The 16,388-nt window shown below is 36.4% G+C and overlaps 3 protein-coding genes across 4 annotated transcripts; all 3 read right to left on the bottom strand.

Moving 5' to 3' along the window:
- Positions 1-3,104: 3,104 nt before the first annotated feature.
- On the bottom strand, positions 3,105-4,390 carry LOC130745535 (trihelix transcription factor ENAP1-like). Its single transcript, XM_057597839.1, has one exon. It carries the CDS (start codon positions 4,224-4,226, stop codon positions 3,357-3,359), a length of 870 nt encoding a protein of 289 aa, XP_057453822.1. The 5' UTR covers positions 4,227-4,390; the 3' UTR covers positions 3,105-3,356.
- A 1,066-nt stretch (positions 4,391-5,456) lies between these two features.
- Positions 5,457-9,965, bottom strand: LOC130745534 (myosin-binding protein 2-like). Of its 2 annotated transcripts, none has more exons than XM_057597837.1 (3): positions 8,763-9,960; positions 6,944-8,100; positions 5,457-5,860 (listed from the first exon to the last, which is right to left on the bottom strand). In XM_057597837.1, the coding sequence occupies exons 1-3, from the start codon at positions 9,409-9,411 to the stop codon at positions 5,813-5,815; spliced, it is 1,854 nt and encodes a 617-aa protein (XP_057453820.1). In that variant the 5' UTR covers positions 9,412-9,960; the 3' UTR covers positions 5,457-5,812. The 2 variants fall into 2 exon arrangements, with proteins under 2 accessions (XP_057453820.1, XP_057453821.1); XM_057597838.1 differs by lacking the exon at positions 5,457-5,860 and having other exon boundaries at positions 7,001-7,164; positions 7,262-8,100; positions 8,763-9,965.
- A 2,006-nt stretch (positions 9,966-11,971) lies between these two features.
- LOC130749245 (uncharacterized) lies at positions 11,972-15,533 on the bottom strand. The gene is made up of 4 exons (XM_057602567.1): positions 15,378-15,533; positions 13,767-13,921; positions 12,916-13,026; positions 11,972-12,512 (listed from the first exon to the last, which is right to left on the bottom strand). The coding sequence occupies exons 2-4, from the start codon at positions 13,881-13,883 to the stop codon at positions 12,147-12,149; spliced, it is 594 nt and encodes a 197-aa protein (XP_057458550.1). The 5' UTR covers positions 13,884-13,921; positions 15,378-15,533; the 3' UTR covers positions 11,972-12,146.
- Positions 15,534-16,388: the final 855 nt, after the last annotated feature.

The following is a 16,388-nucleotide window of genomic DNA, read 5'->3' as shown; positions in this document are numbered from 1 at the left end:
ATAACCTCACTAAACTCACTACTATGGAATGCACAAAAGGCATCAAAATATTACCTATTTTTGCAAAGTTTTCAATACTTCTTTAGGTGCCCACTAGGGTGGTCATTTTATAAAATGGTCCACCCATGGACCAAGGGTGTGTTTCGTAATTTGCATATCCAAAAAATTAAAATCCTAAAATTTTCACACCTCCACCACTTCACCAGATCCTTCTCCCCCTTCTTCACAAGACCACAACACCAGATCCAAATCCAGAACCTCCTCCCATCTGCCACCTCGTCCTCCTCTGCAACTACTCTCGGTTCTTCTGCATCTCCGCCGCGCTGGCTACGAGTTCGCCGCCCTCAAACTTGGCTTCTTTCTCTTTGTCCTCAAACTTCTCTTCTTCCTCTTTGTCGTTCAGATCTACCACGAACCCAGATCTCACGGCGCAGCGGTTGTGGAGAAGAAACGCGGTGCCGTTTTGTGCAACGTGGCGGTGCTAGATCGGAAGCGCGATGGGAGTGGGTCGCGAGTGAATTGAGCCCAGATATGAATGGAGGGGTTGGAGAACGGGAACAAGGTGAAGATATGATGAAATCTCGAGAAGCTTTGTTTCGACCTGATTCGCGGTGCGAAGAAAAGAGGCTCAGAGTTAAGGGACCTGTTAGGTTCTTAACATCACTACCAGGAAATCCCTGCTACTGGTATGGGGAACTTGGTTTGATGTGGATATGTATGCTTGGATGGGGATTAATGAGTGTGGGTCGCGAGACATATTGCTTGGTGGCTAATTTGTAGCTTTAACTTTAATTATCTCCTTGACTAGTGCTTTTTGCTATGGCAAGTATTGGCTGGATGGTGTCGGTTGTTTCTTTTTGTTTCCTCCCCTGTTTCTTTGTGATTATGTGACCATTGTAGATGCTTGTCTCGGTTCTAAATTTTAATGTTGTTATGATCCATTTTTTATTTCTTCTGTATTGAAGTTTTGGTTGTGAACTGAGTTGATTTGTTCTCTCTAGTTTTACAGTACTGAACATTGTTGAATACCTTGGGAAATCATGCTTAAAGATGTTCTAGAAAAAGAAAAAGATATGTGAAATCTGGAAAATTTGATGAAATCTGAAATCTGACAAAGTTCTTGCAATTTGGAAATGAAATTTTAGAAATTGTTATTTTTGTTTTATTTTTTAATTAATAAGAAAAAGAATTTTACCCTTTTACCCTTTTATCATCTTTTCAATCCTAGCCATTCATCTATAGAATATTCCTTGATTCTAAGATCTAATGGTTCTTAATAGTGGTTCACCCATGGACCAATATGTTAATTGCCCACCCTAGTGGGCACCACTTCGTTATTCATTTATCCCAGGTAAAATCATTGTTGCAGAGAAAACAGGGAAAGTTTAACTTTAGAGAGCAGGATAAGGAATCCTCAAAAGCAGAGAACCCTTATATGCAATAAAGAACATGAAACAAACATAAAATGCTACAAGCATGGCCAATCTCCTCTACACATCAGGGATTGAAAATCCCTTGATTCAGTCACATAAATGGGGTGTAATTTTTATTTTTCAAGTATATTGAAGAGATGGTATTAATTTTTTTAAGCATTAATTTCAATATCTTATATTAGTTCTTACAAATATTATTTAATTACACCAGTTAAATCACAATGGACAATTGAACCTTAAACTAAACTGGTTCAGTGTAAAAACCTTGCATTTAGCAACTCTAAAGTGAGTGAACTAGCTTTACAAGGTAAACTAACCAGCTTAGTGTGTGTTTGGTTTTAGCCCAAACATCCGTTGGGTTCTCTTAAAGTGTGTGTGCACGATTTCCAAAGTGCTTAAACGTGAAAGACCACAATTGTTTCGTTTACGTTTAAGTTCAACCTAATGTAAATATACAAACATAGCCTTAACCGTTAATGGTGATTACCGAGTTTGAAAAGGTCAATAAAATATCTCAAGCAATGGTTGTAAAGCTTACTTTACCCTCCTCACTTTAGAGGAGCCGCAGCCTAAAATCTCAATACTAGGTCAACTAGTATCTTCCCGTGCAGATCATAACTGCATAAGGCTGGGTAGAATGATTCTTAAGAAGAACCCATAATGACACTGCAGTGCATAAATTTTAACTAGATCTCTCTTTTTTCTTTCTGGTCAACAATTGAATCTGCTTTGAAAGACAAACTTGAGCAACATTTAGGCTCTGAGAATCTTTCAACTTCTTCAAAATCAAATTATTAATGGCATGCTAATGATGTTACTTGGAAAACCATACAAGTAGTGTTTAAAAAACTGAACGTAATTACATCTATAGGTGCACAATTGATTCCCACCTTTTCACCCTATCGTGGTCACAAAGCTATTTTCAAAAGAAGCCATGGATATGAAAAACATAAAATGAATGGGCATTTGCTGCTTATCATTGAATAACCTACAAGATAAAAGAACCAGAAGGCTTTACAAAACACCTTTCCTAAGAAAAGCACATCTGTAGAATTATCATAGACAAAAAAGTATGAAGAACGAGACAAGATTTCTTCAGAATCTAGATGGTTTGTTCATCACAGGTACCATATTACAAACAATTCTAAAAGAAACTTTAGAAACATAGGTAATATGCAGAGTTTTGTTATCTCTCTTGTTATCTTAAAGTTATTACTACAACAACCAGCATGAAGCATGTATGGCATTGGAGATATCTTAAAAGAGAAATCTTTCATCATTCCTCAATAAAAGCTCTAACAAATACAAAATACTTTCCTTTGGCGTTCACTGAGAGGTGCAAGCACATGCCAACGAGATAAGGGATAAGATGGCCTAATAGAGGATTGAACCTCTAGCAGCATCATAAGTTTATAACACCTAATCTATAGACTGGGGCTGAAGTTACTTGAGCTACAAGCTCGTTGGCTCTGAAATCAACTCTTTTAACATGAAGACTCAACTAATCAACTTCCACTCAAGCAGTTGAGCTGGGTGGAGATTCGAGTAAAAATCAAAGACTCAAGTTGTAATAAGGAATTCCAAATTCCAATGCAACAATAAACAGGATAATCAATTGGCACTCTAACATCATGGGCAAGCAAATGCAACTGATTTTGTTTACTTTATCAGTTTATTGCATTAGAAAGCAACCAGAATCCATTTATTTTGATCATATTTCACATTCTACAGGCAAATCCACCATGCTATTGTAAATATGAAAATATGGTACAAAGCTTTCATCAAATGATAGGGAGAAAACAACTCTACATTACAAAACAATTCAACAATAGCATAGTAAGCTTCAAGTTCAAAACATTAAATAAATAAACCCTATAACATTAGACAAAATTTAACAGGTAGTAGAAGGAGTCGAAACAACCTTCAAATCGGGCGAGTAATCTTCATCCTCTTTGAAGAAGAAGAAGAACCAAAAGCCCTGCCAATGGAATCAACAACCCGGCGCTGCGATTCGAGAATCATCCTCATCCTCTTCTTCTCCATCTCAAACCTAAACCTCTCAGTTTCCTTCATCATCTCCATCTTCAAATTCTCCAATCCAATAAATCGCTCCCCGAAAGCTTTAATCTCTTCAGTTAACCCTAAAACCAACCCACTCTCACTCATTCCCAATCCTTCATCTTCCTCTTCCTCCTCCTCCTCCTCCTCAACCTCATCATCATCACCATCATCATGTTCATCATCCCAAACATTAAACGCGGCTCGATTCTTGGTTGCATTGATTGCAGATGGTGCGGATCTCTGTTTAAGAATATAATTCACACTCTTAGATTTCATATAGTTAACCCTATCATCATGATCATGAACATCACCTTCACCACCATGTTCAATTTCATCATCTTCTTCATCTTCATCGACGCCAGGGGGCAAAGACGCGAGGGGATGAGCGGAGATAGGGAGCGGACCACGCTCGAGGTCATCCATGAGGGAGAAATACTGCCAGGGGCGGGTGGCAGGGCGGTGTTTCTCAGCGCGGTGGCGCTGGCGGAGCTTCTCGATCTTATGGCGGCACTGGAGGGCGGACTTAGAAGGGTGGGCGAAGTCGTAGCCGCATCGCGCGGCGACAACGACGGCGACCTCTTCCCACTTGTTGGAGCGGAGAGGGCCGCGTTTGAGGGAGTACCATTTCTCTTGGTACGCGCGGATGAGGTTCACCGTCTCTTGGTGGGTCCAAGGGATCGGTTGGGGTTTCTTGCCGGCGGAGGTGGTGGCTGGAGGTGGAGGAGTTGCCATTTTAGGGTTAGGGTTTGAGTTGAGAGTTTGTTAGGGAGGTGGTGTTTTTATGTGGGATAAGGGGGGTTGAGATTTGAGTGGTGGTGGGTTTGGGGTATGGTTGACATTTGGTGGTGGTTGTTTGGTTGGGGGGAAGGTGGGTGGTGGTGGGACAGTGATAGCATAATGAGACATTGTGGTGAGGTGAGGTGAGAGGACATGGTGATAGTGGGCTTAGATGATGTTGTGTTGTGGATTCATTAGGTTGATATTATTTCTGTTTTTGGGCTTTCATGAGCTTGAACTCTATGTTGTACACATTTGGAAACAAAATTATAACCAGGCTTTGACCTTTGACAAACAAAAATCCAGGCTTTGACAAGAAAAAATCAAGGAAGTGATTTTGGTTTGTCGCATCCTCAACCTCACCTTCATCATCTCCTTCTTACCCCAAGCCTTCACTGTTGCTATTTAATTTAACATGTACTGTCAGGTTCAGGTTGTCGCATCCACCTCATCTACTAATGAAAGGTTTCTCCCTTTAGAGTTGAGAGAAACAACCTACATGTCATCGCATCCACCTCATCTACTAATGCGATTTTGCATCAGTTATATGTGTCACTCGAAAGATATCAAATTTCTCGAATAGGCATCTTGACACTTCCTAAGACCAAGGTCCTTCTGGTGAATGGTTCATAGATATCTCTAGCTGAATCTTCTAGTGGAAATGGTTTTTGCGCATTACTTGATATAGCATCACTTCGAAAGTTCTTCAATTTTCTTCGAGTTTCTTATGAATCTCTCACGGGACGTGTGATTGGACTAATTGTTGTGCTTTATTTGATCAACAAGATCGGTAGAAAGAAAATTGACTCCAGAGGGACAGTGAATTACCCAACGAACAATGCCAAATGTTCTTATGAGAATCAAGGACTACCGAGCATGACACCAATAGCATGTTGGGGAGGCCAGCAGATGCTCACTCCTAAGTACGAGCGTTAGGGTTTCTCCCCGAGGAGGATTGCCCCCCAACTGAATGATGTTTTTATGTGCCCCCCAAAATTAAAGCCTGATCTTCCTGATTTTCTCATATACATTTGCCCTTGACCAGGCTTTAATATTTTTTTTTTAAGGAAGATCAGGCTTTAATTTAAAAAACTTCTAAATCTTTTTAATAGCATAATCACACACACAAGGACATAATCATTATTCATTATTACTACACACACTAGCACATAATTACAACATAAAGAATTTGGAAGCAATAATTTCATTTATAAGCTGTTCTCTATCAAATATAGACACGATACCTCAAGCTACAAGAACATGGAGGAAAAGGATATGCAGTTACTTACAGTTCATAACCCATGTGCCATATCCCACTAAGGCAAACACACATCATAACCCATGTACCTTCAAGGCTTCAAAACTGCTTTGACTACATATTGAACCTAGTGGACTATGATAAGGTTTATTTAGATAACTAAAACATGTACCAAGGTAAAGGAAATGGTGGTGAATTTCTAGAGGCTACCAGAGGTATTTTCCATTTACAAGTTGCCAAGGACAAAGCTTATGACAGTTGAAAACGTGCAACTCTACATGATTTAGCAGCTTTCACATGTCTCCCAAGACGCACTTTTCTTCAAGCTTGCCTGAGAAGAAATAGATATTATCAGCATTGGCCATAAAGCAACATAACAATGACCAAGAGCTACATTATGACCGGTCACTAAGCTAAACAACAGTGACAAATACAAGAAATATACCATTAAGTATGTTATAATGTTGAATTAGCACCAAACAATATCTGTTTCAGAAATATTGATATGCAAGAAAATATCAATTCAAGCAAAACTTTCACAATTGGGAGTAACCGCAGGTTTCAAGTTGGACCTTCATGACTAAGCTTTTTGAGTTTTGATGTTTTCCTTCTGTGAGCATTATGCTCAGGAAAAGTTACAGATACACTACATGACACGGTAATTTAAGAGATACAGCCATAAAGTTAGGCAATGGAGATATGCAAAACCAAAGAGCACTTATTAAAGCTTATCTAGTGATCTTTATAGTATATAAGCCTCTAATAAGCCTGTATCCAAACGAGCTCTTAGTATGATAACTCACTTTGATAACGTTAGTATGTAATAAGATAGTTCCTCAGACATCACAATACGGACGGGCAAGGTAGCATTTCATCCTTACTACAAGAGTAAGAAATCTGCCTAATTGCTTGCAGTTAAATCATGATAAGTTTAAAACTACAGACACTGGTTCATTATATAGAAAGTAAAACAGAAGTTCCTGGGGTTACCAAAGTTAAGTGTTTTTAGATCAGATTGTTAGACTCCTTAAGCTTACGTCGAATGTACTCTTCAAACAAGTCCAAAAAAAATACGTGAATTTGAGCTTTTAAAAGCTCTATAAACAATATAAGAAAGTCTATTTCAACCACGAGAACCAGTACCTTGATTCTGTCCATATAATAATTTGTAATTGAGGAGATAAGTCAAATTCAAGCTAATCTTTGTCCTTTGTCTCATATAATTGAAGCATAAGAAACCAATATATGCTAGAAAGAAGTGTAATTAGCACATGAAATTTGGTGAAAAACAATAGATGATCATGACTTAAGAATTGTTGCACATAACCTACAATCACCACATACACTTGTCTAGAGAATAACTTAATTTCAATAGTAAATTAAAGCTTTGTAAATAAGAAGGGGTGAGTTATACCTTTGCTGATGAAGGGGGCAAGGAAGTCCCACGTACAGGGTTCCTTAACTGTTTAATTTGTTGAACATGGTTCGGTATCTCCTCCAGAAGCTTCAAACGATCTTTTTCACTTTCTCTGTTCTCCGCGAAAAAAGTTAATTTTTCTTTTTCATGTTTTACCATCCTTAGCCTTTCTCCGAGAATTTCAATCTCATTGTCAATCTTTAACTTTTCATTATGAACTGCACATGAAGAATCACTTCCAGAATCAGAAGGCAAAGTTTTGCATCTTGAGTTAGAGAACATAGATAACTGACTAGCTGGACCATCAATACTCACATCATGTTCATTTGAAAGAGTACCAGATGAATAACTACGTAACTTTTCATTTTCCTCTTCCCTAAGTTCTATGTTGTCATCAACAACATGGACATCAAGTACATCAGGTTCAGTATCATAAAAGCAACTATGCAGATCTTCATGCCCTTGACCCTTGCGCTCTGTGTTTTTCTCCAGCTCTTCTCCATCTTCTGTATTGATATAATCCTCAGCAACCATGTAATTTGATGAAATGTTTACTATTTCATCTTTCTTAACAATTGATATGGTGCTTTCAATCTGTGGTGGATCTTCATATCTTTCAACTGAAATTGGTAGCCTTTGTCCATCGAGCTGCAACTTCGTCCTGCCATCCCTTCCATTCGAATTTGTCTGCCTATAAGATTCAAGTTCCTTTTCCAGAGAGTGATACTCCCTTTCCCTTCTTATAAGGATCTCTTGAAGAATATTCATCTCTTCTTCCTCATAAGCATCTCTTTCTTCTATCATCCTCTGGTATTGCCTCATTTCCATTTCCATGGATGCCTTCTCCTCTTGCAGACGCGATATCATAGCCATGGCTTCATCAGCAGCACTAGCAGATGCAGCTCTCTCCTTCTCTAGCTCTTGGTATAGAGCAGCATAGGCAGCTTTCTCTTCTTTAAGTGCATTTTCCAACATCTTGATACGGTCCCCTTCATTTCCAATAATCTGGAAATTGTCTTGCATATTACTCATGTAGTGTTCCAATGAGGATGAATATTTGTCCTGTTCTGGACTATCAACTATTGATCCATTAAATTCATAACTGTGACAGGTCTTTTCATCCAAATCATGACCACTTTGGGCATCTTCAACGTCTAAAAATAGAAGGATGGAAAAATACAGGGAAGTTAAAAGCCAAAATTCAGCAGCGTGCATAAAATAATAGAAATATAGTATAGGTATTCAATAAGAATGTAAGATTCAAAGCTATTCGTCATGAACCAAAATCCTAAGAGCTTAAGATGTTGGGTGAAGCGACATGGATGATTTTATATTATACTTCTAACATGCCTCCTCATGCAATAGCTCATTTGGCTTGCAGCGTGGACAATGCACAGACTCTTCTAACTTGTGCTGAAATTCAACTATTTTTATCAGAATAATTAGTGGCAGCAATGATCGAACACTATCCACGTACTCTGCTGAAATTCAACTCTTTTTATTAGGATGATTGGGGGCAACAATGATTGAATTCTAGACCACGGGGTTATAGAGGTTGTAATACCATGTCATAAACTAACTATCCAAAAGTTAAGCCATTGTGTGAACTGTGAAGACACATGAGTGAATTTCTATTATACTTCTAACATTACACATTGAAACTTCAGAAAAATCATCTGTCGTTATGATCACAAGATGCTGAGCGAGCTAGCCTAGTATAGCATATATTAGAAGCCTGTGAATTCGCATAAACAATATATCATTTTAATTGAAATCATTGAATGAATGAATGAAGATTTGGTAAATTCTCACTTACAGTGTACACTAACTTCTTTCCCTGAAGCAGGATATATTCTTTCACTGGTTCTATCTCTGATTATACTGCCATCACATGGCAAACAGGAAGTGACGGCAACATCAGATTGAAGACTATCAGAAGGAACAACCGAAGAGATTTTCCCACAATCATAACCACTCCTCCTCCTGCGCCGAATCCCGGATCTTCGTTTCAGACTCATGACCCTCTTTCCCTTAGCATCATAACCATTCTCCTTTTCTAAGGAAACCAATCTTGGGCTTGCATATGAACTGCAGGATGCCTCATCTTCCAATTCAACAAGCCTATTATCAAACATTTTCTGGGCAACCATTTTATCATTGGCATTGCATGAATGACCCTTCAACCACAAAACATCAAAAGGAAACCTTCTCACAGCCATCACTTGAATTGAGCATATCTTCCTTGAAGGCCACTCAAACAGCATTTTATGCACACAGAAATTGCTATTCCTATACCCAAAACTCCCCTTGCATGGGCAAGGCAAGAAAAGTCCAAAAAACATGCACAATTTGTAAGCAAAGAAAGCAAAAGCAGATCCACATAGCAAGAAATAAGCTATAGCAAGATCAACAAAAGCTCCAACCAATCCCCCTAAAGTCCAAGAATGAATTTCCGGCAAAGCCATCTTGCCCTGAAGAACTCAGAAGGAGCAAATGACCCTCACAAGTACACAAGATACCCACCAAGCAAAATTGAAACTTTTCACCGACCCAGATATCAAAATCCACAAACAAAACCAGCCATATAAAGAATGAGACACTATGTTGAAGAAAAAAAAAAGATTGAAATCAAAGCATGTAGTAGAACAACTTGAAGAAAAACACAAAAACAAAAACAAAACAGAAACCCAAGATCATGCTTTGATGAAACTACAAACCCAGAAAGGAAACTGGGATTTGATACAAAGTTGGTTGGAGGTTCAAAAGTTGAGGCTGAAGAGTCAAAAGGGTAGAGATGAAAAACCCAGAAAGGAATCTACAAGAACAGTGAAGAATTTTGAGGATAACATGGAAATTTTGAAGTTTGTATAAAGAAATCAAGAATGAATAAGTTATTGCAAAGGCAAAACCACCAAGGTTCCACCGAACTCCATCATTGTCGTCCAGGACAAGGACTGAGACATTGTGGCCCAATGGAAAGTTGTGTCACAGAGATGAAACGGCGTCGTCACTGTGTCTTTCTGATTTTTTCCACGTGAATGTGACGTGCAATTTTATCATTGTTGTCTTTAGTAGTACACGTTCTTCATGATAGGTGAAAATCATGAAATTCATACAAATCTCACTAAATTATGCAAGTTTTAATGTATAATACTAGTAAGTTTCAAAAAAAAGTGTATGTATTAATAAATAGTTTAACAATAATGCACTGATAAAAAAAATTACATTATTATTCAATTAAAACGGATTAATTTAACATTTCATGGTTAAATTCAAATTTGAAAATATTTAGAATGAATCATCTAGAGCTATAATTGATTAAAGATATGTGTAAAATTCATTAATGAACATATATTTTTTCTCTTTATAAAAGCAAACTTTGAGATTTATATAAGGTTTAATAAATATACACAATCATTGTAAATCAATTTCACACAAACATATAATTAGATTTTATTATTTCAGACAGATATTCGCACAGACGACGACTGTATGAGACTAATTTTCTTAAGCCCCTCTGAGATTGAATTCTTAATTGAATCATTTTTCATACACACCATCTATAAATGGTTAATATTAACACATTATGAATAAAAGAAAAATATAAGAGATAAGTTAGATATCAATATAAAGAAATTTTATGATTGTCTCTCGGAATGATAGCTTAAGTGGTAAGAGTTAGGGGACATAGGGTTGAGGTAGGGAGATCTAAGGATCAATCCCTTGTGGGATTAATTTATGTTTCCGATAAAAAAAAATTATGATTAAGGCTGTTTTATGATTCAGGCTATATTTTATCTACCAAAAATATTTAGTATGCATTTTTTTATTAAGGTAGGCCTAAAAATTGATTCGCCTCCTCAATATTACATTTGAAAATTTGTTTTTTTAAAATAACACAAGATATCAAATGTATTTTTTGGATATATTGAAAAGAATGTATAGCCGACAAATTTTCGTTGCGAGCCTGCTTCTTGGATGAGGCTGCTTCTTGTCTTGCATGAGGCTGCACCGTGGTGAACTTGAATGAGGTGATTAAGTTTGGAAACGACGACAAAAACTAAAAAGCAGATGTGAATTGAAATGATGACAAAATTGCATCACGTACGGCGCAATTCATCAATGGCTCATGGCTGTATGCGCCTATGTGTGTGGGTCTTATCATCTCCCTAATTATTGTACTTTATTTCTTAATGAAAGATTCGGATTCAGATGATTAAACTAATTCAGAGGATTATATTTATACGTGTTTTTTATGCATAAAATGATATGAAAATAATGGATGAAAATTTGAGGAAAATATTATCTACAAACCTCAAGTTCACCTACACAGCTACACTCGCTAAGATATAGGAGGAGAAGAAATAAATAAAAGATGTGATGAGTGATGAGATAGAAAAATATGAAAGATAGGAAGAAGAAAAAAAAAATGGTGGAAATTAGATGGAAGAGAAAGTGGGGGTGTCAAAGAATCAAAAACCCATTTCTTCATTTGCTATACTTGTGTGCATTATAGTGCTTTTGCATAATTATCTTTGACATGTACTATGAAAGCTCCTAGTGAACCTACGAACCAAAAGGAGGACTGTGACTCATATTTTTCAATGTTTAGCTATATACCTTGAACAACATATAGCGCAATACAGCACAAAGAGAAAGTGAACAAGGACAGATTCCATGAAGGAGAACCCATGTCAGAAGATGAATTTATTTGGTAATGTGGTAAGCCACATAAGCAACTTCAGGTGTAGGGTCAGTCACAAGCATCCACACATGGGTATATCAGCCAAATATAACGATACGTTGCCAACATGAGAGTATGAGACTGACTTCAATGGTGTTACAACACTAGTTACACAGAGGAATCAATGCAATTCCGGTTGTGAAGTGAACAATTTTGAATTTTTGATACTACAGGCACCAAAACCAAAATCAAGGTAAACTACAGGAAGAAATTATATAATTTAACCTGTGTAATACATAAACATGCATGGAAGTTTGTTCTTTAACCAAACATCATAAAAATGTTGATGTAATTTGACCACACCTCAAAAGATGTAAGTTTTATTAAATAAAGTAATACAAATAAACAACATACCTACGCTAATCCTGCCATTGGTTTGTGTGATTCACCATAAATGGTTAACATTTCAACAGCAATGTCAAAACTCATTTCAAATTTTATTACAATGTTTCAAAATTACCCTTTAGAAGTGGTTGTGGATGCTGGGACTGGGTTAATATTAGACTTCTCTGATTGATGCACACCATCAGTATTTTCAGCATTAGCTTTCTCAAGTAAAATTTGTTGCTGCATTGCTGTCATCATCTCTTTCAAAGTGTTTTCTTCCTCTCCTATAGGCATTTTCATCATAATCTCAGATTCCTTCAGGTTGGTACTAGCGTTGTCTGCAGTTTTTCCTGCTTCATCGTTTTTAAGCAAAGCCTGTTGCTCCAGTGCACTCATCATCATCTCCGAAGTTTTCTCTTCCCGTTGTAGTTGCATTTGCATTATAATCTCAGCCTCCTTGTCAAGAGGCTTGAAATATTCTTCAATGGCTACCTCCTGCATGAAAGTTGTATATTGTCCATTTGTTATGCAACAAATTTAGTACCACAGATGAACCAAATACAAAGTATGTACTAAGGGAAAGAAACCAAATATCATGCAACAACTTCCACATAACAGACAAAAATCTTAACTAACACAAACAAGACAGAATAAGAATGTTTTTCTCCTGAAAAGGAATATGAATGATCCAATTAAAATTATCAGCAAAAGTGGGAAAAAAATTGCATTTCACACGGAAATTGTCAATGCATGCTGGCATGAAAACTTGTTCAGAAGGCATTTTGCCTTTATATTAATAAGTGAAGGAAAAGGAATGAAACTTTAACTGCCAAAGAAATGCATGTATTTAAATCCTAAATTTCCAAAGATTATATTTTCCCATGAAAATACATCTTACTGTTTCTTCCAGCTTCTTGTTCAAAGCTTGCATTTCTTCAACCATACGACGAACCTCTGATAAAATAACCTGTTCAGGTACTTTATTTATGGCTGCCCTCCTTGCTTGTACCTTTTAATGGGAGAATATCATACACATCAGAAAGCGAGTAAAGAAGATACTAAATATCAGAAAGTTAAACCGAAGGAAATACCAAATCTACAAGTACCACAATGAAAAATGAAGGTTAAAAGTTTAAACCATATTTCGCCCATGTTAAATGGAGCTTAGCAACAAGGAATCAGAAAAATATTATGAAGTGATATCTTAACTACCTTGAAATTTTTCAAGATTGTGACATCAGCTGAAAGAAAAACTGACCCATATCAACTTACAACTTATTCAGACTATCGATATCAACATGATGACGACCTATTGACTACATTGAAAAGTGCATGATAATGATTCAGCCCCTATATTATATCTAGAAAGAAAAAATGTGCGACGCATTTGAGCTGACTCTAACAAATCACTCATGCATGAACATAAAGAATGTTAAAAAAAAATTAAATATTAAGTGAATCACACCTGCTCCATTAAAAATTATTACATCTTCCATTCGCTGATGTGGACTCCCTGTTCTTTCCCAAAAAACAGATAGGTTTCATTCCTCTCTTCTCCTTAACAGTAGGCATGTCTATGTAATGTTTAAAAGGAGACTCACTTCTAGACTAATGCAATTTGAAAAGAGACCCAGCTTCACATAAAACCACAGCCCATGACATTCATACTTTATCTTCTCATGTGGTTTCTAACTGAGAACAAAAACTAATTCAAGAAAACAAATATTCGTATAAGAGAAAATGTTTGACCTGTTGTACACGCTGTTCAAGCTGGAGCCTAAAAGATCGTATTTTTCGTTCTTCATATCCAGAAAGCACCCTGACATAAAACAGGGCTTTCCTCCCGAACTCTACCAACTTATTCATGTTGCCAAATCATCAACAATTATCTGTGTTGAAAATTTCTGCAAAAAAGGAGTCCACTTTAGAAATGCCAGAAGTAAAACTTATTGAATGTTGATTCAGCTTATTGTCTCTTGAAAGAACTAACTAATAATGTTTCATGCAGCTTCCAAATGGAATCAAACCATGGCTAAATTATTACCGAACAAAGGATACAAGAAGATTTTACAAGAAGATATTGAAATGTACAACTACAAGGTAATGAAAGAATTGAGGATGAAAACTGACTCCATAAACTGATACTTAAAGACATCATACAAGAGCAACAGAAGCAGCAAGAGCAAGATAAAAGCATGATTTGTTCAATAAACTCAAGAACAAAGTAGTTGTCAGTAACTAATAAAAAGATAATCAGAAAAACCTTGAAAGCAAATTAGCAAGCTTAAGATCCTCCACATGGTCAGCATAAGAAAACAATCAGAGGGAGACAAATTTTATCAGGACTTCATACAAAAAAATAAATAGCTCCATACAAAGGTTAAGGTCATCCATTGTGTTTAAAATTTAAGGTTGCCAGGAGAACAGGGAATTGTATAGACATTTTATTCATATATTTAGGCTTCAATAACTAAATCTGCATTCAATATGCACTTTCTCTCTATTAATGATAAGCATAGCTGCAAGGAAATCATGTCAAGTAAGCTGATACCAAGTAGAGAACCTAGGAACAACATGCCAAACTTCATCAAAAACCATAACAGCAACTACAATATCATTACGTCTAGTTAAGTGTGAGGTTGCTGTGACTTGTGTAAGTTGAAGAAAATGGTTTCCCTGCTAAATTATGTTCATCTGATGGTATTGCCATTCTTGAAACAGATCAGTTTATAAATGATGATGCATCTCGGGTAGTGCATTCACTAAGTGCCCAAAGTATAAAGAAGTGACAATAAACATTGAAGGATCAAGTTGATAATGCTAAAAATATCATGTAAACTAAAGAAAATGAGTCTAAACTAATTTTCTTGTGCTAATATTAACAACATTACCTAGAAAGAATGTCCCATATTCAAGGAATCTCATAAAACAAGCAAAGGGGGCCAACAACATTACACCTCTATCTTACCACTAAGACCCATGAAAGAAATAAGCCATTTAGCTAAGCAAATCACAATCAATAACAAAGAAAGCTAGCAAAAGCAAATCTGAAAGTTCATTGAGGCATTTCATCAAACACAAAAGCTTCAAGCACATAAATCAATTCAGGACAATTATTAAAACAAATATTAAAAAAATTCTCCAAAACCCAACAATTATTTCACACAAGTCCCCACCCAATATTCATAAACTAAAATCATGGAGAAAATTAAAAATAAAAACGCAGCCCAAAAATTTCTATCTATTTCACGTTTGATTATTTCACATGCCCAGAAAGAATATAAGTTTACATCAACAAGTTAGAGTGGTTTTGATTACAGAGCAAGATAGTAGATCAATGAGAAATGAAGTGGGATTTACCGAAAATTGAAGAGGAGTGAGTGATTGCGTCGCGTGCGTGTAAGACAGAAATCAATCTGAATAGAGTGGTCTAAGAAACCAGGCACCTGACCGGTTCGAGTTTAATATTGGTCGTTGGAATGAACCGGAAAGAAGGAAAGGAGTAAAATGGAAATTAGGGTTTTTACTATTTGCTCAAGTCAGAAAAAGGGCCTAGCAAGACTTTTATTGGATTTAGGCTAAAATGCACTTTTGGCCCCTGATGTTTCAAGTTTGTGCAAATTCTGCCCCTACTCTATTTTTGTCGATGTTTCTACCCCTCATATTTTCAAACAGTGCACGGAGGGGTAGACGGTGCACTGTTTGAAAACATGAGGGGTAGAAACATCGACAAAAATAGAGTAGGGGCAGAATTTGCACAAACTTGAAACATCAGGGGCCAAAAGTGCATTTTAGCCTTGGATTTAAATATGACAAGGTACAAACAATCTTTTCATCAATCGTTACTCCATAATTATCCTATCCTTCGACAAAAAAAATAATAATAATTATCTTATCTTATTCCCAACTATGAAGATGCTTGAGTTTCTGAAATGCGTTAAAATTAATTCGAAGGATAGGATAGTTTTTCGAATTAGTTTTAAGACCTTTTAGAAAACTCGATTTATTCATGAACATCATGTTTTTCTCTTTTTATTAATAGTTAGAGAGTCTCACATATTTAATACATATGAAGAGAGATGTATACAAACTTCACATAGGGTTATGATTCATACACACCTCCACTCATTTTCCACATTCATTTTATATCTATTTCTCTGTTCTCTATCAATCAAATCAATATATCACATCTTTACTTTCTCTCTCTTTTCTTCCTATCTCTCTCTTCATTCACCGCCTCACACCTCAAAAATGAACCGGAAAGAAATGATTATTCTTGTTTTAATAATATAACTGGGTATAAAACTCCTAGGTGCTAGGCCTGCCAATTTTATATCTCGTAGTCATTATGCAAATGGATATCAACTCTTA

Source organism: Lotus japonicus, chromosome 3 (genome assembly GCF_012489685.1).
Source record: "Lotus japonicus ecotype B-129 chromosome 3, LjGifu_v1.2".
In the NCBI taxonomy this organism is placed as follows: Eukaryota; Viridiplantae; Streptophyta; class Magnoliopsida; order Fabales; family Fabaceae; genus Lotus; species Lotus japonicus.
Note: the sequence above shows the minus strand (reverse complement) of the source record. Positions and strands in the feature narration are given on the sequence as shown.

What these genes read in the sequence shown, in the direction of transcription:
- LOC130749245 (XM_057602567.1), bottom strand. Translation starts at nt 13,883, where the DNA reads ATGAATAAGTTGGTAGAGTTCGGGAGGAAAGCCCTGTTTTATGTCAGG. An exon ending in TTGAACAGCGTGTACAACAG is followed by an intron (nt 13,027 to 13,766) that starts GTCAAACATTTT and finishes TCCCATTAAAAG; the next exon opens with GTACAAGCAAGGAGGGCAGC. An exon ending in ACAAGAAGCTGGAAGAAACA is followed by an intron (nt 12,513 to 12,915) that starts GTAAGATGTATT and finishes ACTTTCATGCAG; the next exon opens with GAGGTAGCCATTGAAGAATA.
- LOC130745534 (XM_057597837.1), bottom strand. Translation starts at nt 9,411, where the DNA reads ATGGCTTTGCCGGAAATTCATTCTTGGACTTTAGGGGGATTGGTTGGA. An exon ending in GAAAGAAGTTAGTGTACACT is followed by an intron (nt 8,101 to 8,762) that starts GTAAGTGAGAAT and finishes TTCTATTTTTAG; the next exon opens with ACGTTGAAGATGCCCAAAGT. An exon ending in TGCCCCCTTCATCAGCAAAG is followed by an intron (nt 5,861 to 6,943) that starts GTATAACTCACC and finishes ATTTCTTCTCAG; the next exon opens with GCAAGCTTGAAGAAAAGTGC.
- LOC130745535 (XM_057597839.1), bottom strand. Translation starts at nt 4,226, where the DNA reads ATGGCAACTCCTCCACCTCCAGCCACCACCTCCGCCGGCAAGAAACCC.